The sequence below is a fragment of the Strongylocentrotus purpuratus genome, unplaced genomic scaffold (genome assembly GCF_000002235.5).
Source record: "Strongylocentrotus purpuratus isolate Spur 01 unplaced genomic scaffold, Spur_5.0 spur5_scaffold_15, whole genome shotgun sequence".
Taxonomy (NCBI): domain Eukaryota; kingdom Metazoa; phylum Echinodermata; class Echinoidea; order Camarodonta; family Strongylocentrotidae; genus Strongylocentrotus; species Strongylocentrotus purpuratus.
In genome coordinates this window covers 29910691-29931581 of record NW_022145600.1, presented here as the reverse complement: position 1 = coordinate 29931581, position 20891 = coordinate 29910691, and the positions used below count along the sequence as shown (strand labels likewise).

The window sequence follows — 20891 nt, the reverse complement described above, 5'->3', positions numbered from 1 at the left end:
ATGATTAAAAATTACTCGTCTTTGGATAAAGTGATGGTGGAATAAGGCTTAGAGGATAATCTCTCCGAACACGGTGAAAGAGGTAGAACGTACCTTTACCAGCTTCTGATCACGTGCGGTCGTTTTGTTGGATATCTAAAAAAAAAAAAAAAAATAGGGTAGGTTACAATTTTAACAAATTGTTATATCGAGACCAATGAAGATAATGGATTGTTAATGCTGTTTTTAAAAACTATATTAACTCCACGACATGGCCTATGTTGAAAATTTTATAGCAGAAATAACGATTAGTATCAGAAAAGGGGGTAAGAGGGCACTATACCTGCCATTAAAATGGAAAGAAAACAAGAAAGAAAGCTGGTTTTTCACGAAAACTAACTATGAGGAAAGTAACTTGACATAAGAGACGAATTATGGTGGTTATTTCAACATTAAGAATAGTGCATGCATGCTGGGTGATATGGAATGACTGAATTGGATATGATACTATATACCTCGTGTCACAATAGTCATTATCAGCCTTATCATTTTCATCATCGTTATTATCCATGATCATACTTGTTGTTGTTGGTAGGCCCAAAACAGTTTTTTGTTGTTGGAATATTTCAAATCTTTCGGAAATATTATTTTGCGGGCAACTGAATCGTATCCGGACAACTATCTCCTAGGGCAACTACCCCCTAGGACGACTACTCCCCGGAAAACTGCCCCCCAGACAACTACCCCCTAGTTTTCCGGGGGTAGTTGTCCTAGAGGATGGTTGTCGTAGGGGGTAGTTGTCTGGGGGTAGTTGTCCTAGGAGTAGTTGTCCGGGGGTAGTTGTCCAAGGGGGTATTTGTTCTAGGGGTAGTATACCGGGGGGGAATTGTCCGGGGTAGTTGTCCGGGGTAGTTGTCCTAGGGAGTAGTTGACTGGGGTGCTTATCCGGGAATGGATGTCCAGGGGGTAGGTGTCCTAGAACCCACTGGAGATGTTTCTTTGATCTTGAGATTCCCGATATAGAAATTAAGAATGTTTTACGAAACATTTTATATGGGCTTTGACAAAATCTATGTTTTGTTACAAGAGAGAAAGACACACACACGCACAAACACCGGGGGGGGGGGTAGTGGGATTTCATTTTCTCCATTTCCAAACATAAGACAAAACAATACAAAATGTCTACATGATCTATAATCAGTTTAAACTAACTCACAATCAAGACTTTAATAGATCATAAAAGAATAACAATAACGTTTTTCATAATGTACGAGAAAATAAGTTATTTCATTTTATTTTCATATTATCAAACACATGAACAAAAAAAGACGAGAAAAAAATTGTTTAAAAATCCATAGGCCGACAAGGAAGCTTATTTTTGTTGTTAAAAGACGAATAAGAATTAAACTGACCTTAGTTAGAGCATCACTCTTCATCCTCTGCTCATTTCAGAAATCCAAACTGTTTTTCATTCGTTGGTTGCTTTTATAGACGGGCTGGTAAAAATATTCCAAAGTCAATGCACCTGAATTCTACTTCTGGCTCAGAAGAGCGACTACAAAATAATAGCGAGGCATGTCTCCAAATCTCTCAGAACCTAATTTTTTTACTTCCCGACCCGAACTTGGCTACGTGCCCGATTTTTATGTTGGCTATTGTTATTGCTTTGCTTGTGTTCGTTATTCGTAATTTTCTAATAATACATCTTAAAGGCCGTCTGTACTGGCTTGGCTAGGAGGGACATTTTTTTTTTTTGGGTCCAAAAAATTCGCAACGACTCAGCCAGCCGCTGGGGGGGGGGGGGTAAGGTCATCTTTTTTAGGTCACCCATTAGTATAATACAAAATTTTAAAAAATAATAAAAAAATATAAAGATAAACACTCTCGATAAACAATGAACTGTAGCTCCTTTTATAGACGGGCCGGTAGATAAATACTCACTTTAAGTCACACTTTAAACATACCAGAACTTCCTCTTTCTCGTACTATAGTACCCGAAACAGACCTTCACTCAACGATATTTATATTACAAAATAAATGAGCTCTCAAGTGCTCGCAGTCTGAAGTTCTGTTCAACTTCAATTCCTCAAACTGAATTTTTGCAAAAGGGAAATACCCGACACGATAACGTAATCTGCTTTTGGCATTGACTGTTAACTGCATGTTAACCAGTGGAAGAGGTGTTTGTAATTGCTATGTCAACTCCTGTTAAAATAATATGTTGGTTTTATTTCTCCACCTTATTTCCCCTTACGAAGTGTTTATTTGAATTTCGATACATTTCACGACTTGACTTTGACGCATGTATGATGCTGGTACCATAGGCGCCGGAAGTGGAGTGGCAGGGGGGGGGGGGGGGGGGGCAAAACGCATTTTTGCCCCCCCCCCCCTCCCCTCAAAAAAAGAAGCAGTTAAGGAGTAAAGATGGTTTGCATTTTTAACCCCAAAGAACATAACAATAATAAAAACATGAATTAAATCACATATAAAATTCCATTCAAAGAAAAGGAAAGGAAAGTTAACAGGAATTAAATTTCCTAAACATTCCGCATGCCACCTATATTCAATGACGGTTTTTATATTGGCGATACGCGCATCTCGTGGAAGTATTATTGTGAGAGAATGGGAAAGTGTGTGTGTTTTATGTTATAGGGGTGAGAAGACATGAGCCCCTGAATGCTGGCGTACTAATGGGGGGGGGGGTAATTTCTTATTCGATTCCAGTGATTTACAAATGTTGCTGAAATGACATGATTTTCCGGTATTTTTTTTTCAATTTTTGTGTAAGTCATACCTTTTTTAATGCATTTGTTGGAAAATAAAAAATTCCCAAATTTACAGTCGGGCAAAATATATGCTTATTTAGAAGCCTTTATGTCAGGGCCTGCAAAACGGCTGGGCTCGGAGGCTCGAGCCCCCTCACTTTTTGAAAAAAAGTATGTTACAGAGAAAGAGAAAGAAAAAAATAAGTGACCTGCCAATGTCACAAAATAATGAGGTATCAAAATATGCTCATCTGACCATAATTCAATGCCTAAAACTCCAGAGCTTACGGGGGCTCCGCCACCGGACCTCACCAAGGGCCCTAAGGCGGTCCCCTGGATGCTCATCTGACCGTTATTAAATACCTAAAAAAAAAAAAACGAGCTTCCGGGGGCTCTGCCCCCACCAATGGCCCTAGGACGGGCCCCTGGATGCTCATCTGACCGTAATAAAATACCTGGACTCCCCGCCAATTAGTAACCTGCGATTTTTCTTAAGTCATAAATGACAGTAATGAGGATTAATGCCCCACAAAAGGGCACTAATATAGCGCATCGACACGATATTGATCCTGGGGCCTCACAGTTACGAGGCCATTGCTTTGTCACTGAACCATGAATGTACGCAGCGGGGGCTAGGATCGGCCATGCATTATGCATTATGGCTCAAGGCATGTGCACACAGAGGATTTTTTATGTTGGGAACCGGGGTAAAATGCAATAAATTATTGAAAATTTATTGCATTTTCTTTTTTCTTTTTTTAATTTATGGAAACCGCCCCCTACCCTAGCCCCCGCTGCGTACAATCATGGTTCAGTGACAAAGCAATGGCCTCGTAACTGTGAGGCCCCAGGATCAAAACCGTGTCGATGTGCTATATTAGTGCCCTTTTGTGGGGCATTAATCCTCATTACTGTCATTTATGACTTAAGGACGTAGGTCCCCTAGTTGATAAGCAAAGTAGCATACACATGCTTTAGCAGTCACGCAAAACATACATTGTCAAATTATTGTTCAATAAATGCTGAGAATGTATACTATTATCTAGATCTATTATTTTTAAATTATTTTTAAAATAATTCTATAAATTGGGGTAAAACAAAAATATTCCAACTTTATGAGCGACAGTGTACTTCTTTATCCTCAAAACATCGATATCAATAACATTCTCCGAACTGGTGGGCTACAGCACTGGAAAAACCCAAACAAAAGATAATTAGTTTTCTGTCGTCATCATAACTGTGTATTCAAGATATCAGAAGTTTCAAAAGCTAATTGTCTGTCGGTCTATTTCCTGTCAACCTCACGATATGTCGGCACACGGCGCAGCTACTTTTTTTTTAAACAGTGAATGCACCCTTCGTACGCAATTGAGACTAAAAGTACAAATCAATCAATATTGACATTTTCGATATCCTTGATATGTATCGATGATGACAACCTTCATGAATTCTTCATCTTCTATTCTTTAGTATTCTCTACTTCACTCTTTCTCCTTGTCCTCTTTTGAAAACACGACGTAGTGCGTGTGTACTTGTATTGGGGGACAAAGAATATACGGTAATCTAATTGCAAACTATTCAGGAAATTATCATTGGGAAATAATATTTGGACTAGAATTCGAAAATTGTACACCTTTTAATATTGATCTTTTGCTTTAAAAAGTCGGTTATATCACTAACGATGATATAAATATTTGGTTAAACAATACCCGACTTTACGATTGAAGGCTCTTGTTAACATCATTTTTTATGGATTTAAACACATCTATGGTTTTTGTTTATTGTGTTTGTACACCAAAATGAAGTGAAACTGAAAAGAGGAATCGGAAAAAAAGTAAAGTAAAGAAGGAGTGATAAGAGATTCAGAAAAGCTACCGCGTACAGTGCTGACTTGTTCAACATGACAAGATTTTAAAGTGAAATTGCTGTCATATTAGATGACTTTAAATGCAGACGGTTATGCAAATACTTTTTATTTTGTACTAGCAGAGCCAGAGATCGAAATTTGATTGCCTGACAAAAGATTTCTGTTTTCACTGTGCGTTTAGAAGTTATGAAATATTTGTGAATTTGAATCACGAGCCCGCAGTGCTCTATTTGTTCAAAACAAAAAAAAGTCTGAATGTAATGTATGGAATAATTGAAATAACTATAGAATGAGAAGATCTCAACATTGTCAATTTGCTCTCAATAGTACGATGACTCTTCTTACGATACGTAAGGGGGTATTCTTAGTCTAGTAAATGGTGTTGATTACCTTGTATTTTTTCTGACAAAGTTTTTGATAAAAACTTTTGCAGTACTTGTCTTATTGCCAAATATATGTCGTTTTTAATCTCTAATAACATAGGTAATACTTGACTGTATTATTGTAAAAAGCTAAGTGTTAATAGTTCAAATTCACCTTGGTCACATTTTATGCCAAATTTGATTGCATCATAAAAGAGTAATTTATGAAAGGTAAGAGTAATATATGTGTATTTGATTATATATTTTTTTTAAATACTTGATATATATCAGATAAATCACTTTAGGATGTCTACAAGATTTTAGTTTCAGCCGTTTAATGTTATTTGTATGTAATTTATCATCAGAACTGTAATATATAAATAATAGTTACATAATTCAAAAAGAATGTCAAAGTGAATGTAATATTGTTATTGATGGCATTCCAATTTCATTCAACCATGTATTTATCTCATTAACAAATGATTCTCATTGAACCATGTGGATATTCTCTTTTCAAAATGTATATACTATTGTGCCTACATATCCAGCTACGTTGAAATAAATGTGTTTTTTTCAAAATATATATCGTCTGCTTCATTATTTGAATTGAGAAAAAAAAGTAAGACATACAGAAGCCAAATTTTCATTGCAATATCAATGTCTTTTATTGTTAGCATTTTGTTTACATATCATGAAAATGGCTAATATGCACTGGAATTTTTCGCATTAATAATAAACGCAACATTTCTTGTCATATGCATCATCTAATCCACACTACAAAAGTCATCGTCAAGAAAAAAAAAATATAGAGAGGGAAACGTACGTACGTCTGCAACAAACTTGAAGTCTTGGCTTTAAAAACACGGGCCAAGACAAGTACATTCTCAGAATCTTCATTTCCAACAAATCAAATTATCACTAAAACACACATCACAAGGCCATCATTCTTGACTAAATTCCTTCTTTGTGGTCAAGTCTTAAAAAGTCAAGTCTGCCAAATCATTTCTTTCTTTTTTTCGTCTAGAAATGACAAGTGCTTAAAGTACTCTGGAACCTTCCATTCTTGTCTGAGCGATTTTGATTTCATTTCTTCCACTTCTAAGAAACGTTTGTGTACCCGAAAGAGAGCAAAAGCGTGGCTTCTTTTTGGCCCTTCACAGATATACACCATACAACATGGATCTTCAAGAGACAAATGATAGCATTATTGGTCACATTCATTTTACATCATTTCAAATTTCTACAAATAAATCACATTTTTCGAAGTTCCTACAATAAAAATGAAATTGTCACAATATTTTTGATGAATACCAAAAAAGAAATCTTACTTCAGCCAAGCAAAACTGAATTTTACCAAAAACTGGTGAAGCAAAGAAATTTACGCATTGCTACACTTCTGATAAATGTTAAATTTGATTAAGTTTTCAAATCGTAAGGTCTACTGGAAAACATGAAATTCTCTTATTAATGCCCCAATTTCATTGTAGAAAGTATGTGCTTGGGCATACAACTACTTATCTTACCCATTGAAAATAAAAATGGTTACAAACAATTACAAGACCAGCTTCAAATCACAGAGAATTATCAATTTTCTAAAATTGGTGTCTGTGTAATATTCAATTTTTGCATTGCTAATCACTTTATCAAAAAATTCAAATATTGATTTCCATTATAGACCAACTAACCAACCACATATTATAGACCAAAATTGTTTTCCTCTTTCTTCAGGAAATATTATGATTCTGGTTTTTCTTGATCATCTTCTAAAGGTGCAAGCATGTTTGAGTGAAACAAAACATTTGTAATTTGTTACCAGTATCTTATTTGCCACTTTCTATCTTCCTGTTCATCAATTGCTTCACTTCTTTAATTATCTATAATTTCAACTCCACCTGCACGTGTGGTGTAACAAATTCCATTTCACATTTGCTGAAGTGGATTCAACCCTACCCGACTGCGAAAGTATGTGTTTACCACAATAGTCGTAATACAAAATGTCACCCTGCCACAAGATTGTACCAAGAGACCTTCCCATCAACTTGCCCATAGCATGAAGCAGAGGCACACCGCTGTAAGGAGGGGGAAGGGATACAATCCATAGGAATGAAATGCTTCCTCATAATTTGGATCAATTAAGGGTTTCGTCTCCTAGCCAATCGGCACATTTTGATTTCCCAAGGGGATTCAGGCAAATATATTTGATGCACCAATGTCTATACTTCAATGTCCCAATCTCTCTCTTTCTATCTGTATAATAAACATCACCATCGTATTCCATTGCTTCATTTCATCACAATTCACCTCTCAAACACAGAGTGGTAATACAACCAAATCAACAATGTACACCTGGCTACAAGACGACAGTCTATTATTTGCTGTTAACCTCCTGAACACACAACCTCATAAATTATCCATCCAAACTGCATCTTCCTATTTCTTCAATTTCAAACTACTCAACAAGTCTATCGTCGAATGTAAATCATTGAAAACCTTGTGTGGGCACACTGCAACTCAACACTATTTCTTCTCATATGTCTTGCGACAGATGCAGCAGTAAAGCAAATTCAATCCAACCCCTTCCCTCTTACACTTGTCACCACTATGCACATTATCTGTCTCCCTTTCCAGATCTTCACACAAATCGGCCTAGTCATTATTGTCATTTTGAAGTCTGACCTAGATTAAAAGTGCTCAATATTTTCAAAGCGGTCATCTTTTTAAAATAAATACCTATTTTCTTTTCTAGAATTGCGAACCTCATCGGACATTACAATAATTGATTGTCATTCAAATTTAGTATCTGTGAAATTACTAAACTGCAGCTCTTCATCTTGTCACAATTTCCATGGCAACAATACCAAAGTCAATGTGCTGTCATCACTATTTTTAACAGGAAATGTCTACCGTAGCTATGTGCACCTGAAAGCAATTTTACTGCTCCAAACCTTCATACCTATTATCGTATCACAATTCAAGTACCTGACAATTTGTTATATGTTCAATGCCATCTGTTTTGGAGTCAAAAGGGTTTTAACTTGATGTAAAATTACATGAGTCAATGCCCTTCTGAGAAAATGTATGCTATTCATGTATTGCACAGCCGAATGATACATCCTAATCGAGAGAGAGAAGTCACATGCATTTTTCAAGTATTGGAGCTATATCAAGATTGAGCAAATAATTTGAATTAGTGCTGCTGCTGGTGGTGGTGGTTAGACTTGGGGATCTTGGAACAGGGAAAGAAACAAAGAGGAATTCATTTTGGGCCTGTGGACTTGGTCAAATTAGTACTAAAGTATTGAGGAGTACCGGTACATGTTAATTCTTTTGGTTGTATGAAAGATGTTGGAAGATGACTGGAATTAATGCTAGATCTTAGCTAGATCTTTACAGCTAAAGGAGTGATCGGTTCATTTTGGGTTTATTGTCTCAATCAAGTTGGTGACTGTATGTTGGTGCATTCTTCCAGTCTTGGGGGCCATATCAATAGTGCTGAAGATTACTGGCATCAGTGCTATCTAAATCTTGGAACCATTCCCGAATAGAAGGGATGAATGTGCTCTGGGCCTGCTGTCTTGGTCTAGTTGGATGCATTCTTCAAGTCTTAGGGCCATATCAATAGTGTGAAATATCTAGCATTGGTGCAAGATCTTGGTTGATAGAAGTGAACATTTTGGTTTGGGTCCATTGTTTTGGTCTAGTTGGTGACAGTTCGTTGGGGTCGCACTCTTCGAGTCTTTGGGCCATATCACAAGTGCAGAATATCTTAGCATCTTGGTTGATAGAAGTGAACATGTTGCTTTGGGCCTATTGTCTTGGTCTAGTTGGTAAATGTATGGAATGATGGTTCTGGTCTCTTCTCTTAGTGGGCCTGAAGGCTGCTCTTCTTGAGGGACAGGTCCTTGACGTTAAAGACCACCTTCTCCTTCTTCTCCTGGGGAGTGGAGGCCATGCAGAACCTGAGAGCAAGTAACAAACAAAGAGACAAAGGTTATAATAATAATAATATTCATCTTTTTTATAGAGCTTAATACAAATGTCTCTAAGCACTTTTTACAGGTATAATATTACCATAACCTTTGGATTCAATACTTGCCCGCACACACTGTGTGCACAATCTCCACTCCCTGGGGATCAATCCAGGCGTTACTTGACGCTCAAAAACTGTATGACCAACAATGACTGTCGCATCCTACCGGGTACCTATTTTACACCATTTATTACTTTGCTCCCAAATAAACCCACACTGCACAACCCAACTACAACCCAATTTACAGAAGAATTTGAGGCATTTGATATGAGCATTGAAGCGTCCAAATTCTTAAAGATCGAATTCTGAATAGTCAATTGAATAGAACAATAGAAAAAGCAGGGGAATCCAAGCTAGCTTGTAATAGAAAAAGTCAAAATAGGCTCTGAATCATAGTGACATTTGACAAGTCGTACAATTGTGTACAATTTTATCTAGGATTTGAAGCTGACAATAATAAAATTATTCAGGAAGAGTATGTTTTGTTCAAATTTCCATATCTGATATCATTGGGAATTCTTAGAAGATCAGATAGCAGTTACATTGTAGATCAGTGTCTACTGTGCTTAACATTCATTATATGCCGAAGAAAAGTGATTACAGCCGATTATCACAATATTAGAGCGAATGAAGCCCGAGGAAATATCTCGTACAATATCTCAAAAGAGCTAAAAGAAATATCAGGCTTTTGCTTGCAGGTTGTGTTTAGGTAGAAGTTCTGTTTGTGCAAATTTCCATGAAAAAAATTGTTTGAGGGGGAAAAAAAAAACATCTTTATAGACAGGTGGATACTTAAGAAGATTAACTGCATCAGTAAACCACACTGCAGCAAATTATTCTACAAGACATTTTCTAAATAAAAGGATATAATAACTTGGCTTAAAAAAAGGCCATGATAAAGTTTAAAGGTAACAATTCCCATCTAGAATATTTGAGGTATACTGGAAAGGCAGATTTTGTGGGTGAGCCCACATTTGCTCCTGCAACAATTAATTCAGCTAAATTTTGTCAAAGACATAGGGTTAGGGTTGCAGTTGAAATACGGTTTTAGGTCAACTCTAGGATCAGGGTCATGGTCACCGTCAGGTAACATGCTTGGATCAGGGCTGACGTTAGGAATTTGGTTAGCGTATAAAAATTGACTGCGGAGCATTTGTTGCAGAAGAATATTATTTGTCTGCGGTACGATTGTATAGCAGACAAATGTTGTTTGTATCGTTAATGAATGCATACTTATGTTGGGTCCGGGGCTGTGCCCCGATGGAATGTAATTTGCATAAGCAGCTCGTACAGGTGTGCGAGCTAATTCTGCCACGGAGACCAGGGCGTGGCATGAATTAGTGTGTAATTGAATCATTCTAGCTTGAGATTTCAACGAGACAACTACCGTGGAGCCGACCGAGGTTGTCGATCTCGTGAACGCGGACATGCGAGACAACCAAACGGGACTGCCAGGCCAGCCCGATTCGTTGACTTCTAAGAAGTTTTTTCAGCAGCTATATTAATAGCAATCAGAAAGCCGGGATCGTGTTTTTCGTGTTTTTCGTGTGGAAAAGCAGGGCATTGGAGAGTTGACGACAGAGAGGTCTTCATTTATCTTCTTTACAATACAGAGCTAAGTAAAATTATCCTTACATTCACCCGTTTATAGGGGTTAATTTACCCAATAATCTTTCTGGAAAGGTTTGTCTCGAGAGAGAGAGAGAGAGACTGGTAGATTGGTAAAGAAGAAGACTATAGGTAATACGAAAAGGAAAGATTCTCCATGTACTAAAACGGTGTGTTAAATGAGTTTCGTAACTGTCAAAATGGCACCTCCTGTAGGAGACTACGAGAAAATTAAGAAGGAATGTTGGAAAATGTATTGATATATATATACATGCTGATAATTATGTCTGATATAATCGAACAAGGGTACAAATTACTCTTACATTCAACTCCTTTAGGGATTAATTTGCCCTATAATCTTTCTGCCAAAGACCATTCGAAATATGTCTAGAGAGAGATGGGTAAATTGGTAGAGAAGGATTGTATAACTGAATAAGAGGAGGAGGTTGAAGGAAAGTAAAGATCATCGTGCATTGGAGTGTGAAACGAGTTTCGTAGCTGGCATATACCATTTCCTGTAGGGAGACTACGAGAGAAGAAGGAAATTGTTTTCGGGGAGAAAAAAGAAAATTGCTGATAGATACGTCTGTGATAGTAGATCAAGGGTACGAGTTCCCTTTACATCTCATTTAGGTATTAATAGAGTAGAAAATGAATTAACGAAGTTGAAGAGAGACTTCTTGTAATAAATTCTGTGTCCGATTACAAAGGACAGTGCAGATAAGTTCGAGATTGAAGGAGCGTCAATCTCAATTAATACAAAGAGAAACATGAAGATGTTTAATTGTGAAAGATAAAAAGGGTGACTATGTGTTCACGTTCGGCCTAAAGTTGGCATTAATACCTTCACATTGGTATGGTCAATGTGGAAAGCCATATGTTAGGCTTTGCCTGGGGTTTCGGTGAAATAAGGTATCACGTTTTCAACGTTTTACTTTTGGGCATTTCTACCTCGGGGTATGTGTTCACCATTAAAAGTGATGAGATTTGTTGTCAAGTTATTGGCGTGGTCATGGTCATAATGCAATCATGTTTCTTGAACACGGAATTGCAGGGCATGACAGCAGGAAAGGGGCTGTTTCTCTACGTGTCTCAGTGCTAAAGGAACCTGAGGTCTAGGTCTTCTTCTTGCTGAAGAAAAATGTCAGTGGGCGATACTTCCTGGCTAGGACTAAATTGGGATTTTCTGAACGAACGAGTGCGAATCGCAAAGAAACGCATTAACCGATTTTAAGGTTTCTATTTCCACTATAATTTCTAAAGATCGAAGGTCTGGTATTTTTTTTGGCTCGTTAGGTCTCTAGCGAAGGTAGTTGGAAAGATAGTGTCAATGCACATCGTGTTTGGATAATCGGTGTGTCAATTCATAGCTGCAGTCCGAGCATGAGTAGATAAAGGTCATTGCAGACCAAATTGTGAAATACACGGATACAAAATACTGAATATTGTTCATGAAAGTGATGTTATCATTATTCATGTTATGCACAAGCAGTGCACTCCACGATACACAGGTGGAAGAATTCTTTGAAAAGGGGACACAAAGGCTATTTATATAGTACCTCCATCGCTATTGGAGTGATTATTTCAAAGTGTACTAAGTGGAAACTCTTCATTTTTTGAGGATCCGTGGATAACCGTGAACTGGTCTATTAAAGACAAGGGAGTTGTTCAAGTGTGTGAACAGAAAGAGTTGGAATGCTCCTATCTCGGTAAACATGAGATATGCTGGCAGGGTTCGGTTTTTTGCAGGGGAAATGTAGACAAGTTAAATAGTAACACAGAACTCATGGGAGTTTGGTCTGAGTCTGAGAAGATTCAAAGCTCCTCGTGGAGAGTGCTCGTAGCCGTCGTGAGAACGACAAGTGTTGTTCGAGCATCGCCTGGAAGGGCGAAGTGTACGCTGGTACACGGACAACAAGAATGTTGTGGACATCGTGATAAAATGGAGTAGTAACTCCGCCTGCCAAGAAAAGGCTTTGGAAATACGAATTGTTTGTGAAGAAAACGATGTAAAAATTGATCCGGCTTGGGTATCTAGACGTGAGAACAAGCAGGTTGATAGATTGAGTGTAGACAAGTTAAATAGTAACATAGAACTCATGGGAGTTAGGTCCGAGTCTGAGAAGATTCAAAGCTCCTCGTGGAGAGTGCTCGAAGCCGTCGTGAGAACGGCAAGTATTGTTCGAGCATCGCCTGGAAGGGCGAAGTGTACGCTGGTACACGGACAACAAGAATGTTGTGGATATCGTAATAAAATGGAGTGGTAACTCCGCCTGCCAGAAAAGGCTTTGGAAATACGAATTGTTTGTGAAGAAAACAATGTAAAAATGTATCCGGCTTGGACGTGAGAACAGGCAGGTTGATAGATTGAGTAGGACGTCAGACAGTGACGACTGGCATATGTAAACTGAGGCTTGTAACATAGGCTTGATCAGAAGTGGGGGACTCATGTGTTTGACAGAATAATTATTGTTTGTCATTATAATACCAAAAGTAGGAAGTTTAATTCCAGATGGTGTAATGGGAAAAGTTGTATGGATGTTTTTTCTCAGAGTTGAGAGTGAGATATCGATTGGTGGGTAGGTACCACCACCCCGATTCATTGCCAAAACTGTTGATAAATTGGTGCCGGATATTAAAAGCAAGGGCTCACTGATATAGTCCCATATTTGAAGTCTGCTTCATTTGGGCCCATGATTTGGGATGGTGATGAGTTCTATTCATTTTATTGAAGAATTTGAAATATTGCCCTCTGGTGAGGAGGATGCAGGGCCAAAACTGAAATTTTGGAAGCCCTCGAAGCAGATTTATGCTTGTCGCATTGAAGACTTTTAGTTGTACCATGTTATTTTTATTTACACTCTCCAGGTTTAGGAGTCAAGAAGGCCATACATGGTGCGGTGGACAAAGCGAGGGTTTGATCTGAGAATCTTATCGTCATGGCTTGACAATCTTCGGAGCCGAAGCAAAGGGGAGAAGGGACGTTCAAGACTCGTCGTCAAGAAGGACGCGGCGTTTTTTTTTCAGTGATTTATGCAATAAGTACGGAGGTTGCGATGATGTTTGAATGTTTAAGAGATCTCGTTTATATTCTCGTTTCTGACATTGTGTTTGAAAGCTCATATTTATCCGTAATATGTTGGCGGAGAAGTGAAAGTCAGATCAGTATCGCAGGCGCAATACCATCTTGATGAGTAATAGTTAATGAAGTACTTAATTGTCCAGTAGAAATTCTACGAGAACATATGTGGCAAAGGAAGGTATTTCCAAGAAATCTGACAAATTCAATTCAGACCAGTTTATTGGAACAAAGGTAATAAGAGTTTGTCATAGAAAGCAAACGGTCAAGTTATACCAGTGCATATGAGGCAGTTGTTGCTCGTTTGTGGAAGGTATGCGTGGAAGAGGCTAGTTTAATTTGGGCCTACTCCCTCAGAGCAGGAGGGGCTACCGCGGAGGCCAGAGCTTCCGTGTCAAATAGGCTTTGGAAGAGGCACGGGCGAAGGAGCAGTGAGAAGTCAAAAGATGGCAATGTTGACGATAGTTTGGAGCACAAATTATTGGTCGTTAAGTCTTTGGAATTGTGAAAAGGGCTTTTTCTGTTAGATTTGAGAAATAGCACAGAGTGTCGTGCAGCTAAATAAATATAGGATAAGCATAATTTTTGCTTTGTTCATTCTCAGAACATGTTTGTGCCTTGGGCGAAAATTGGATTGACCTGCAAGTGAGCGTAGGTACGCAAAATGCATGATATTCATTTGGATGTAAGTGATACAATTTATTCCATAAGCTTTGATTGGGAGAAATTACAAAAGATATTTTTCCACAGAGCTGGTTTAAAGAAGACCGCAAATATACGTAGGTAGTGAAATTCGTGTTTTTATTTTACAAGGAATCTTCAATTATTCGTGAGGATTTGTAACAGCAGTAGATTTATACATACATGTATCGTTTCTCTTTGTCAATAGATGAATATGTTTTGTGCAGATTTAACACTCGTTCTTGTTGTCGCTGTTTTATTTACCACCAACAAAGTGTTGCCGGAACAAAGAGTTGTGTCAATTGAATTTAATGACATGTTATTAGCATGGATGGTGTTTTCATCTTACGGACATGATTTTAAAAATTATCAAAAGAAGGGCAAAGAAAACGAGGTCTTGTCTCGTACACAGGTTTGCCTGTTCATATTTGACTATAACGAGCTTTTGTTCGAATTTCAACTTTTTCTTGAAAGAGAACGTTTCGGATCTAGAATGTCATGGTTATGAATCAAATTATTCAATGACAGTGTTCTGTACGCATATGTATTAAGTGGGAAAGGCAAGTTCCTGAAACATATGCTAAGACTTTAGAATCGGTTGTATTCAAACAAGGTAACAAGTTTAAACGAGCGAGCTTGTGGTTTTAGTCCAAATTGGACTCGTTTGTCAGTTGGGTACTAACTTTCAGATTTCATTATAGTACACCCAGGTGAAGTAAATGGATACCTTGCATGAATTAGTTCCTGGAGATGCTGGAGGCTCTGTAATATACGGCAGCAAGAGTAAGGCCGGGGTAATAATTAATGCGCCTCAGAATAGGATTTCTCGATAGACGGCGCTATAGAAATGCCATTATTATTCAACAATGTTAAAATATATTTAACTAGGAGTCTATTTGGCATGACTTAAATTTAGATTGCTTATTTCTCTTCTGTTCTCTTTTGCTCCCGTTCTTTGAATTCTAGTCGTTGTCAGGCTATTCCACAATAATTGAAGTGTATTATTGTGTTATTTGTGTGTATTGGAAAGCAAGAGGGATGACAGACGAAATAATATGTGAGATTATAGGACAGACTATTATTTGTCTGCGGTACGATTGTATAGCAGACAAATGTTGTTTGTATCGTTAATGAATGCATACTTATGTTGGGTCCGGGGCTGTGCCCCGATGGAATGTAATTTGCATAAGCAGCTCGTACAGGTGTGCGAGCTAATTCTGCCACGGAGACCAGGGCGTGGCATGAATTAGTTTGTAATTGAATCATTCTAGCTTGAGCTTTCAACGAGACAACTTTTATTTACAATAAAAGTGCGTTGTGTCATGTACTGTTACATGACTGTGTTTGAATAAGGTTTTCCAGAGTTTTTATGCTCGTTGAGTTTTATCTCTGGTTTTTTATCCTGGACCATGATAGGTCCGGTTTCCAGTGAAGGAAACGGTTTCCAGTGAAGGAAACGGTTTCCAGTGAAGGAAACGAGAAGAAATGTTTGTTAAACATTCATACTGAATAAACGGCCGGCTCTCAGTAGTCGTTGTCAGGCTATTCCACAATAATTGAAGTGTATTATTGTGTTATTTGTGTGTATTGGAAAGCAAGAGGGATGACAGACGAAATAATATGTGAGATTATAGGACAGACTGTCTGGTACAGTGAAACCTGTCTATAATGACCACCCAAGGGAGACAAGAAAAGTGGTCTTTATAGGCAGGTGGACTTTAAGTACAGGTTCCTTAAGTACATGTTTCAATGAGAAACCATTTTCAAGGAAAACAAAAAATGTGGTCTTTGTAGACAGGTGGTCTTTCTATACAGGTGGTCACTAAAGCAGGTTTGACTGTACAATCCTTTTTGAGACATGACTGAACAGCAGGGTGCAAGTGTTAGGGGAGGGTAGTTATATTCACCTTTTGAAGGCTTCTAGCTCTCTCTCAGTCTCGTCCATTTCATTCACGTCAACATTCTCCTTGGGGAGGAATATCTCATCTGTGAAGGGAATCAAAATCAACAATGTTTGTTCACATTCGCTAGTCAAACATAAGACCTTATCTATGTAAAGAAACACATGATGCAGTCATTTACAATCTTTTATACTTTTTATCAAATCCCTGAAGAACTTTTTTGCTGATTTTTCTCATGTCATTGTAACTCTTATTCTCATTTTTGTTTCTATCTTTGTTCCTCACTTTTTTGGTAAACAGTATATCGACATATATTTCATATAATAAATTTCATCGATTATCATGTACTAGTTTTTCATTCATGACAATCACAACTATTCCATTTATACATGTTACAATCAACCATTTAAAGAAATCAAACCAATGAGTCTCAGTGCTTATGGTAACGCCCCAGTACACTGTTCACTTTGATAACCTGTTCACCTATTCTTTTGTTTGTAAGTAAAGTTGGAAGTGGTTGAATTATCCCATGAAACTAATGAGAATTTAAACTTTGGACCAACTCACCAATGGATGCATTTGGATTGTCAGAGTTCTTCTTTTTCTTGCGCCTCTTGTTGGTGGTGCTACTTCCATTGGACAGAGCAATTCCATTTGTCATCTGCTCATGGCCACCCCCGTTATGTGACGTCCTGGTGTCCATTTTGTGATTGGTCTCTGATCGCTTGCTGGCGAGTCTGGCAGTGGCTGTCTCCTCCATCTTCTGTGGAAGCTGTTCCTTGAGGCTGCTGGAAGTCTGGTTGGCCTTCTTGGTGTGGATGGTGGCAGTGGCCTTTGGATTACCCTGTGCTGCTGCTGACATCGCTGTACCCTGTGAGGGCTTGAGATTAGCCTGCTTCTTCAAATGGGGATCATCAATGTTGGTGGAAGTTGCCCCAACCTGCTTTGTCCTGCTGTTGATGCTCTTGTTGCCAACACTGTTAGACCTGCTGCTACTGCCACTGCTGCTGTCACTAGCATTGCCATTGAGTAACCTCTCCTGTCCTCCTGTAGTAGGTGTCTTCCATGCATTAGTGGTGTCATGTCTAGACATCTTGTCAGTCTTCTGTTGCTGCTGCTGCTGTTGCTTCTGGTTCTGGGTGAGTCTCTGCTGTGATGATTGGCTGCCTGTCTTATTGCTGGCTCCCTGATCACGTCTATTGGCGGATTTCCCTGTATCCTGATCTGCCTTTCCTCTGCCCTCTGTGCTAGCCTCCGCAGGATGAGCCAACGATGGGCCTTGCTTCCCAGCTCCATTCTGTTTACCTTTGGCCTTACTCTCTACGCTCTTATTACCAGCGTTCGATGACAGTGCATTAGCCTGGACTTGCGGTTGGGTTGCTCCAGAGCTTTTGCCCTTCTTGCTGGTACTGTCATCTTTGGGGACGATCTCCTGAGAAGTCACCATTGGCACTGCTCGGGAGTTTGAGGAAGCTTGCTTGGACAGCTCCGATGATGATGGTGAAGAAGAAGAGGTCATCGGCATGGACGAAGGTTGAGAAGCTACCAAGCTGGTGTTTTGGTCCAATTGTGGTCTGGGTTGACCCTTGGATGTGGGTACGGATTTAGATTCTGACTGCTGGGTTTCTCGAGACTGGGATTGTTGCTTGGCAGGTGCCTGATGTAGTTGTTTGGTTGGATGGGAAGGTTGCGCCTTGCAGTGGGTGTTGTGCTGTGATGCTGCCTCAAGTTGCTTCTCTCTGGTAAGCTCCATATGATGGTGGTGGTGGTGATGGAAGTGATGGTGAGAAAATACAGGGACATGGATGTCTTTCTTGTGACCGTTATCAGGCACACTCTTGGACTTCTGCTCAGCCTGTTCAGACATTAAAGAAAACAGAAAGACATATTGGATTTTAATGAGCAATCATTACCCACAATCAGAAACATTTATTCTTTTTGGTGTGTCTAGAGCTGGATGTAGCAAACAGAGACGGTAGAAAGCTATATATGCCATTAAACACATCCTTGTATAATACAAAAAGTTAAGTTTTGAGAATGAGTAAACAGGCTAAGAATTACAGACATGATATACTGATAAATTACATGAAGTATCATGAGAAGCAGGAATGATATATAGATTAACTATTTGAGTTATCAGAGTTAATAAATATTCCAAGCGACCCTCCCCCCAAAGAAAACTTAACAATGGAATACTGTATTTCCCTATGTATTAACCAATCTTACCTCACTTAGGTGTCTTTTGCTTTTTCATGTATGTAATAATGGTATAACAACTTTCTCAAATGCTTATCTGTCTTTCAACTCTGTGGTTTTCACATTTCTCATAGTCATACGTAACCTTTCTAATACATAACCACTCATAAGTAAGCTGGGGCACCTACAAAAGGCTGATTGATCCATACAGAATTTCGCACTTTGATAGGCATGACTTTTTGTCTACTCAGAAGCAAACTGGTGCAAACTGGCACAAACTGGTGCAAACTACGAAATGGGCTGACCGAACAAGAAAAACTGAGGAGCTCACCTTTTTCTGTCTCTGCCGCTGCCGTTTAGCCGCCTTGGAGCTGCTCTTGGTCTTCTTAGCGCCCTCTATGAAGGAGAGTAAGTCCTCTACCTTGCGCTCGTCCGCATGTAGCAGGTCATTGGGAGGTTGGATTGGCGGCTCATGGGAAGGCGAATGGTCTTTGGGCTGCGGTAGTGAAGGCAATAGGGTTAGATACGACTACAGTTGAACATTACATGCAGGGGGTGTTTCACAAAGATCCAAAGTCGAATTTAACTCTAAGCTGGACTTAAATATTATGGAGAGCCATTTGTAGCCTTATTTTGAAATATAATCAAAAGCAAAAATTCAAGTATTTTAGACTTTTCATAAATTCCACATCAAGAACATGAAATCTCCCATAAAAATAGAAAATATGAATTATTTGAATCAACATTTTACTTTAAAAGATGCTAATAGTTTATTGACATGAAAATCATTTCATAGTGATCAAACAACAATCTCTTCACAATGAATTTCAAGTTCAAAAGAAGGCAAGTAATCTTTGGGATGCAGTCACTAGAGTTGAAGAAAAAATATTTGTTGGTTCTGTCGGGACTAAAATTGAATCATTATATTAAAAAAATTAATAATGGTCAAAAGTCTAAATGAATTTCATGAAGCTGTACTAGTTGGTACATGTATATGTAAGAAAAGTCTAGCTCGCTATTGTTGAAACCCTAGTGCTAATTTTATTACAGCACATTTGATTATATATTCATTCAATCAATAGGCATGTATAAGCATTGCATAACTCTAGTTATAATTTTAGCATAAAGCCTAGCTGTGATCATCACGTAAGAGCCATTTTTGTGATACAAGGATCTTAACTAGTGAGTGACTGGCAGTCTCGTCGTCGTGGCACCATGGAAGCCACATAGCTCCTGGCTTTTTTTTTTAATAGTCCATACATGGCGCTCACAGGTAGGCTTTACATGAAGGCCTGAATGCAGTATACATCATCTGTTGAGAGCCAGGCTCTCAGCAGTCGATATGCTGATTTCCTTTTTGATATAGAAAGTATTTCATGCTAATGATAACAACTATAGATTACCTTTCGCTCTCTTAGTCTTAGTCGCAGCCTGTCTCTGATTTCTGTGTAGTTTCGACTCGTTGGGGCAGGTTGAGGCTAAGGGTAGAATAGAAAGAAATTGATGTTGACAAAATATATTATAAGTAAATAGGTTTGCAAATGACATTTCATCTCTACCCAGAATAGTGTATCTTTTGTCCAAGACAACACAATTTCAATTTTCAATTTCAATTTATTCAACCATAAAAAATACATATACAATAATTCATGAAAATATAAAAACATGGGGTTAGGAGCCCCTGAAGAAGTTTGAAAACAAACTTGTGGTTCGGGCACCAACCATGACGGAGAAATTAACAAAAACAACAGGAAACAAATATATGCAAGAAAAAGACCTACAATTACATTCTCTTTTTATTCAGCTCTTCATATAACTACAATGATTTGTATGGAATGGAAAGGTTGACAAGAAGTCTTCCATGATTCAGTGAAATGATTTTAGCCAGGTTTGCCTCGCACCACTTTCAAGAATACAGGCTTAAAGCCCCTCTGCACTAGTTTGGCCAGGAGGAATTCGACCTCCCTGCACTGACAGGTGGTTATCTCATCAAATCAGCTCTCAATTAACATAAGAATAAAAAGGGGACCATGGGGGACCAACGGTCACCTCTTAGGCATTGTTTGCTATATAGAGGGCGCAATTAGCTATAAGTAGTGCAGTGGGGCTTTTTAAGATAACATTTTCCACTTACCCCCTGACCGAAGAATTCACAATAGCAGCATTCACAATGTTTAGACTCCCTCTCCCTCGTAGTGCTGGATGCGTTGGAGTCCTTGTCGTCATAGTTACTGGGCGTGTCATCGTCATGTTGGTAGTTTGGTGTTTCGTAGTCTGGCTCACTACTGTTAGACAGAAAGACATTGATAGAAAAAAAGTGATGCTCAGATTTATGGTTGTGGCAATGGTCATGACAAAGTAACACAAGTGAAGAGTTTTTTGTCAACAGCTGATAATTTGTCATGGGTTCATATGAACAAGAC

The 20891-nt window shown here is 38.5% G+C and overlaps 1 protein-coding gene across 2 annotated transcripts in view; it reads right to left on the bottom strand.

Annotated features, from left to right (window-relative positions):
• Window positions 1–5613: 5613 nt before the first annotated feature.
• LOC590497 (protein FAM193A) overlaps window positions 5614–20891 on the bottom strand; it is a 50789-nt gene continuing 35511 nt past the window's right edge. For both annotated transcript variants that reach the window (XM_030986146.1, XM_030986147.1), the window contains 6 exons: window positions 20603–20753; window positions 19872–19946; window positions 18800–18964; window positions 16840–18127; window positions 16279–16357; window positions 5614–8932 (listed from right to left, as the gene is read on the bottom strand). In XM_030986146.1, the coding sequence (XP_030842006.1) occupies window positions 8836–8932; window positions 16279–16357; window positions 16840–18127; window positions 18800–18964; window positions 19872–19946; window positions 20603–20753 (1855 nt within the window). In that variant the 3' untranslated portion in view covers window positions 5614–8835. The remainder of the gene's footprint in view (window positions 8933–16278; window positions 16358–16839; window positions 18128–18799; window positions 18965–19871; window positions 19947–20602; window positions 20754–20891) is intronic.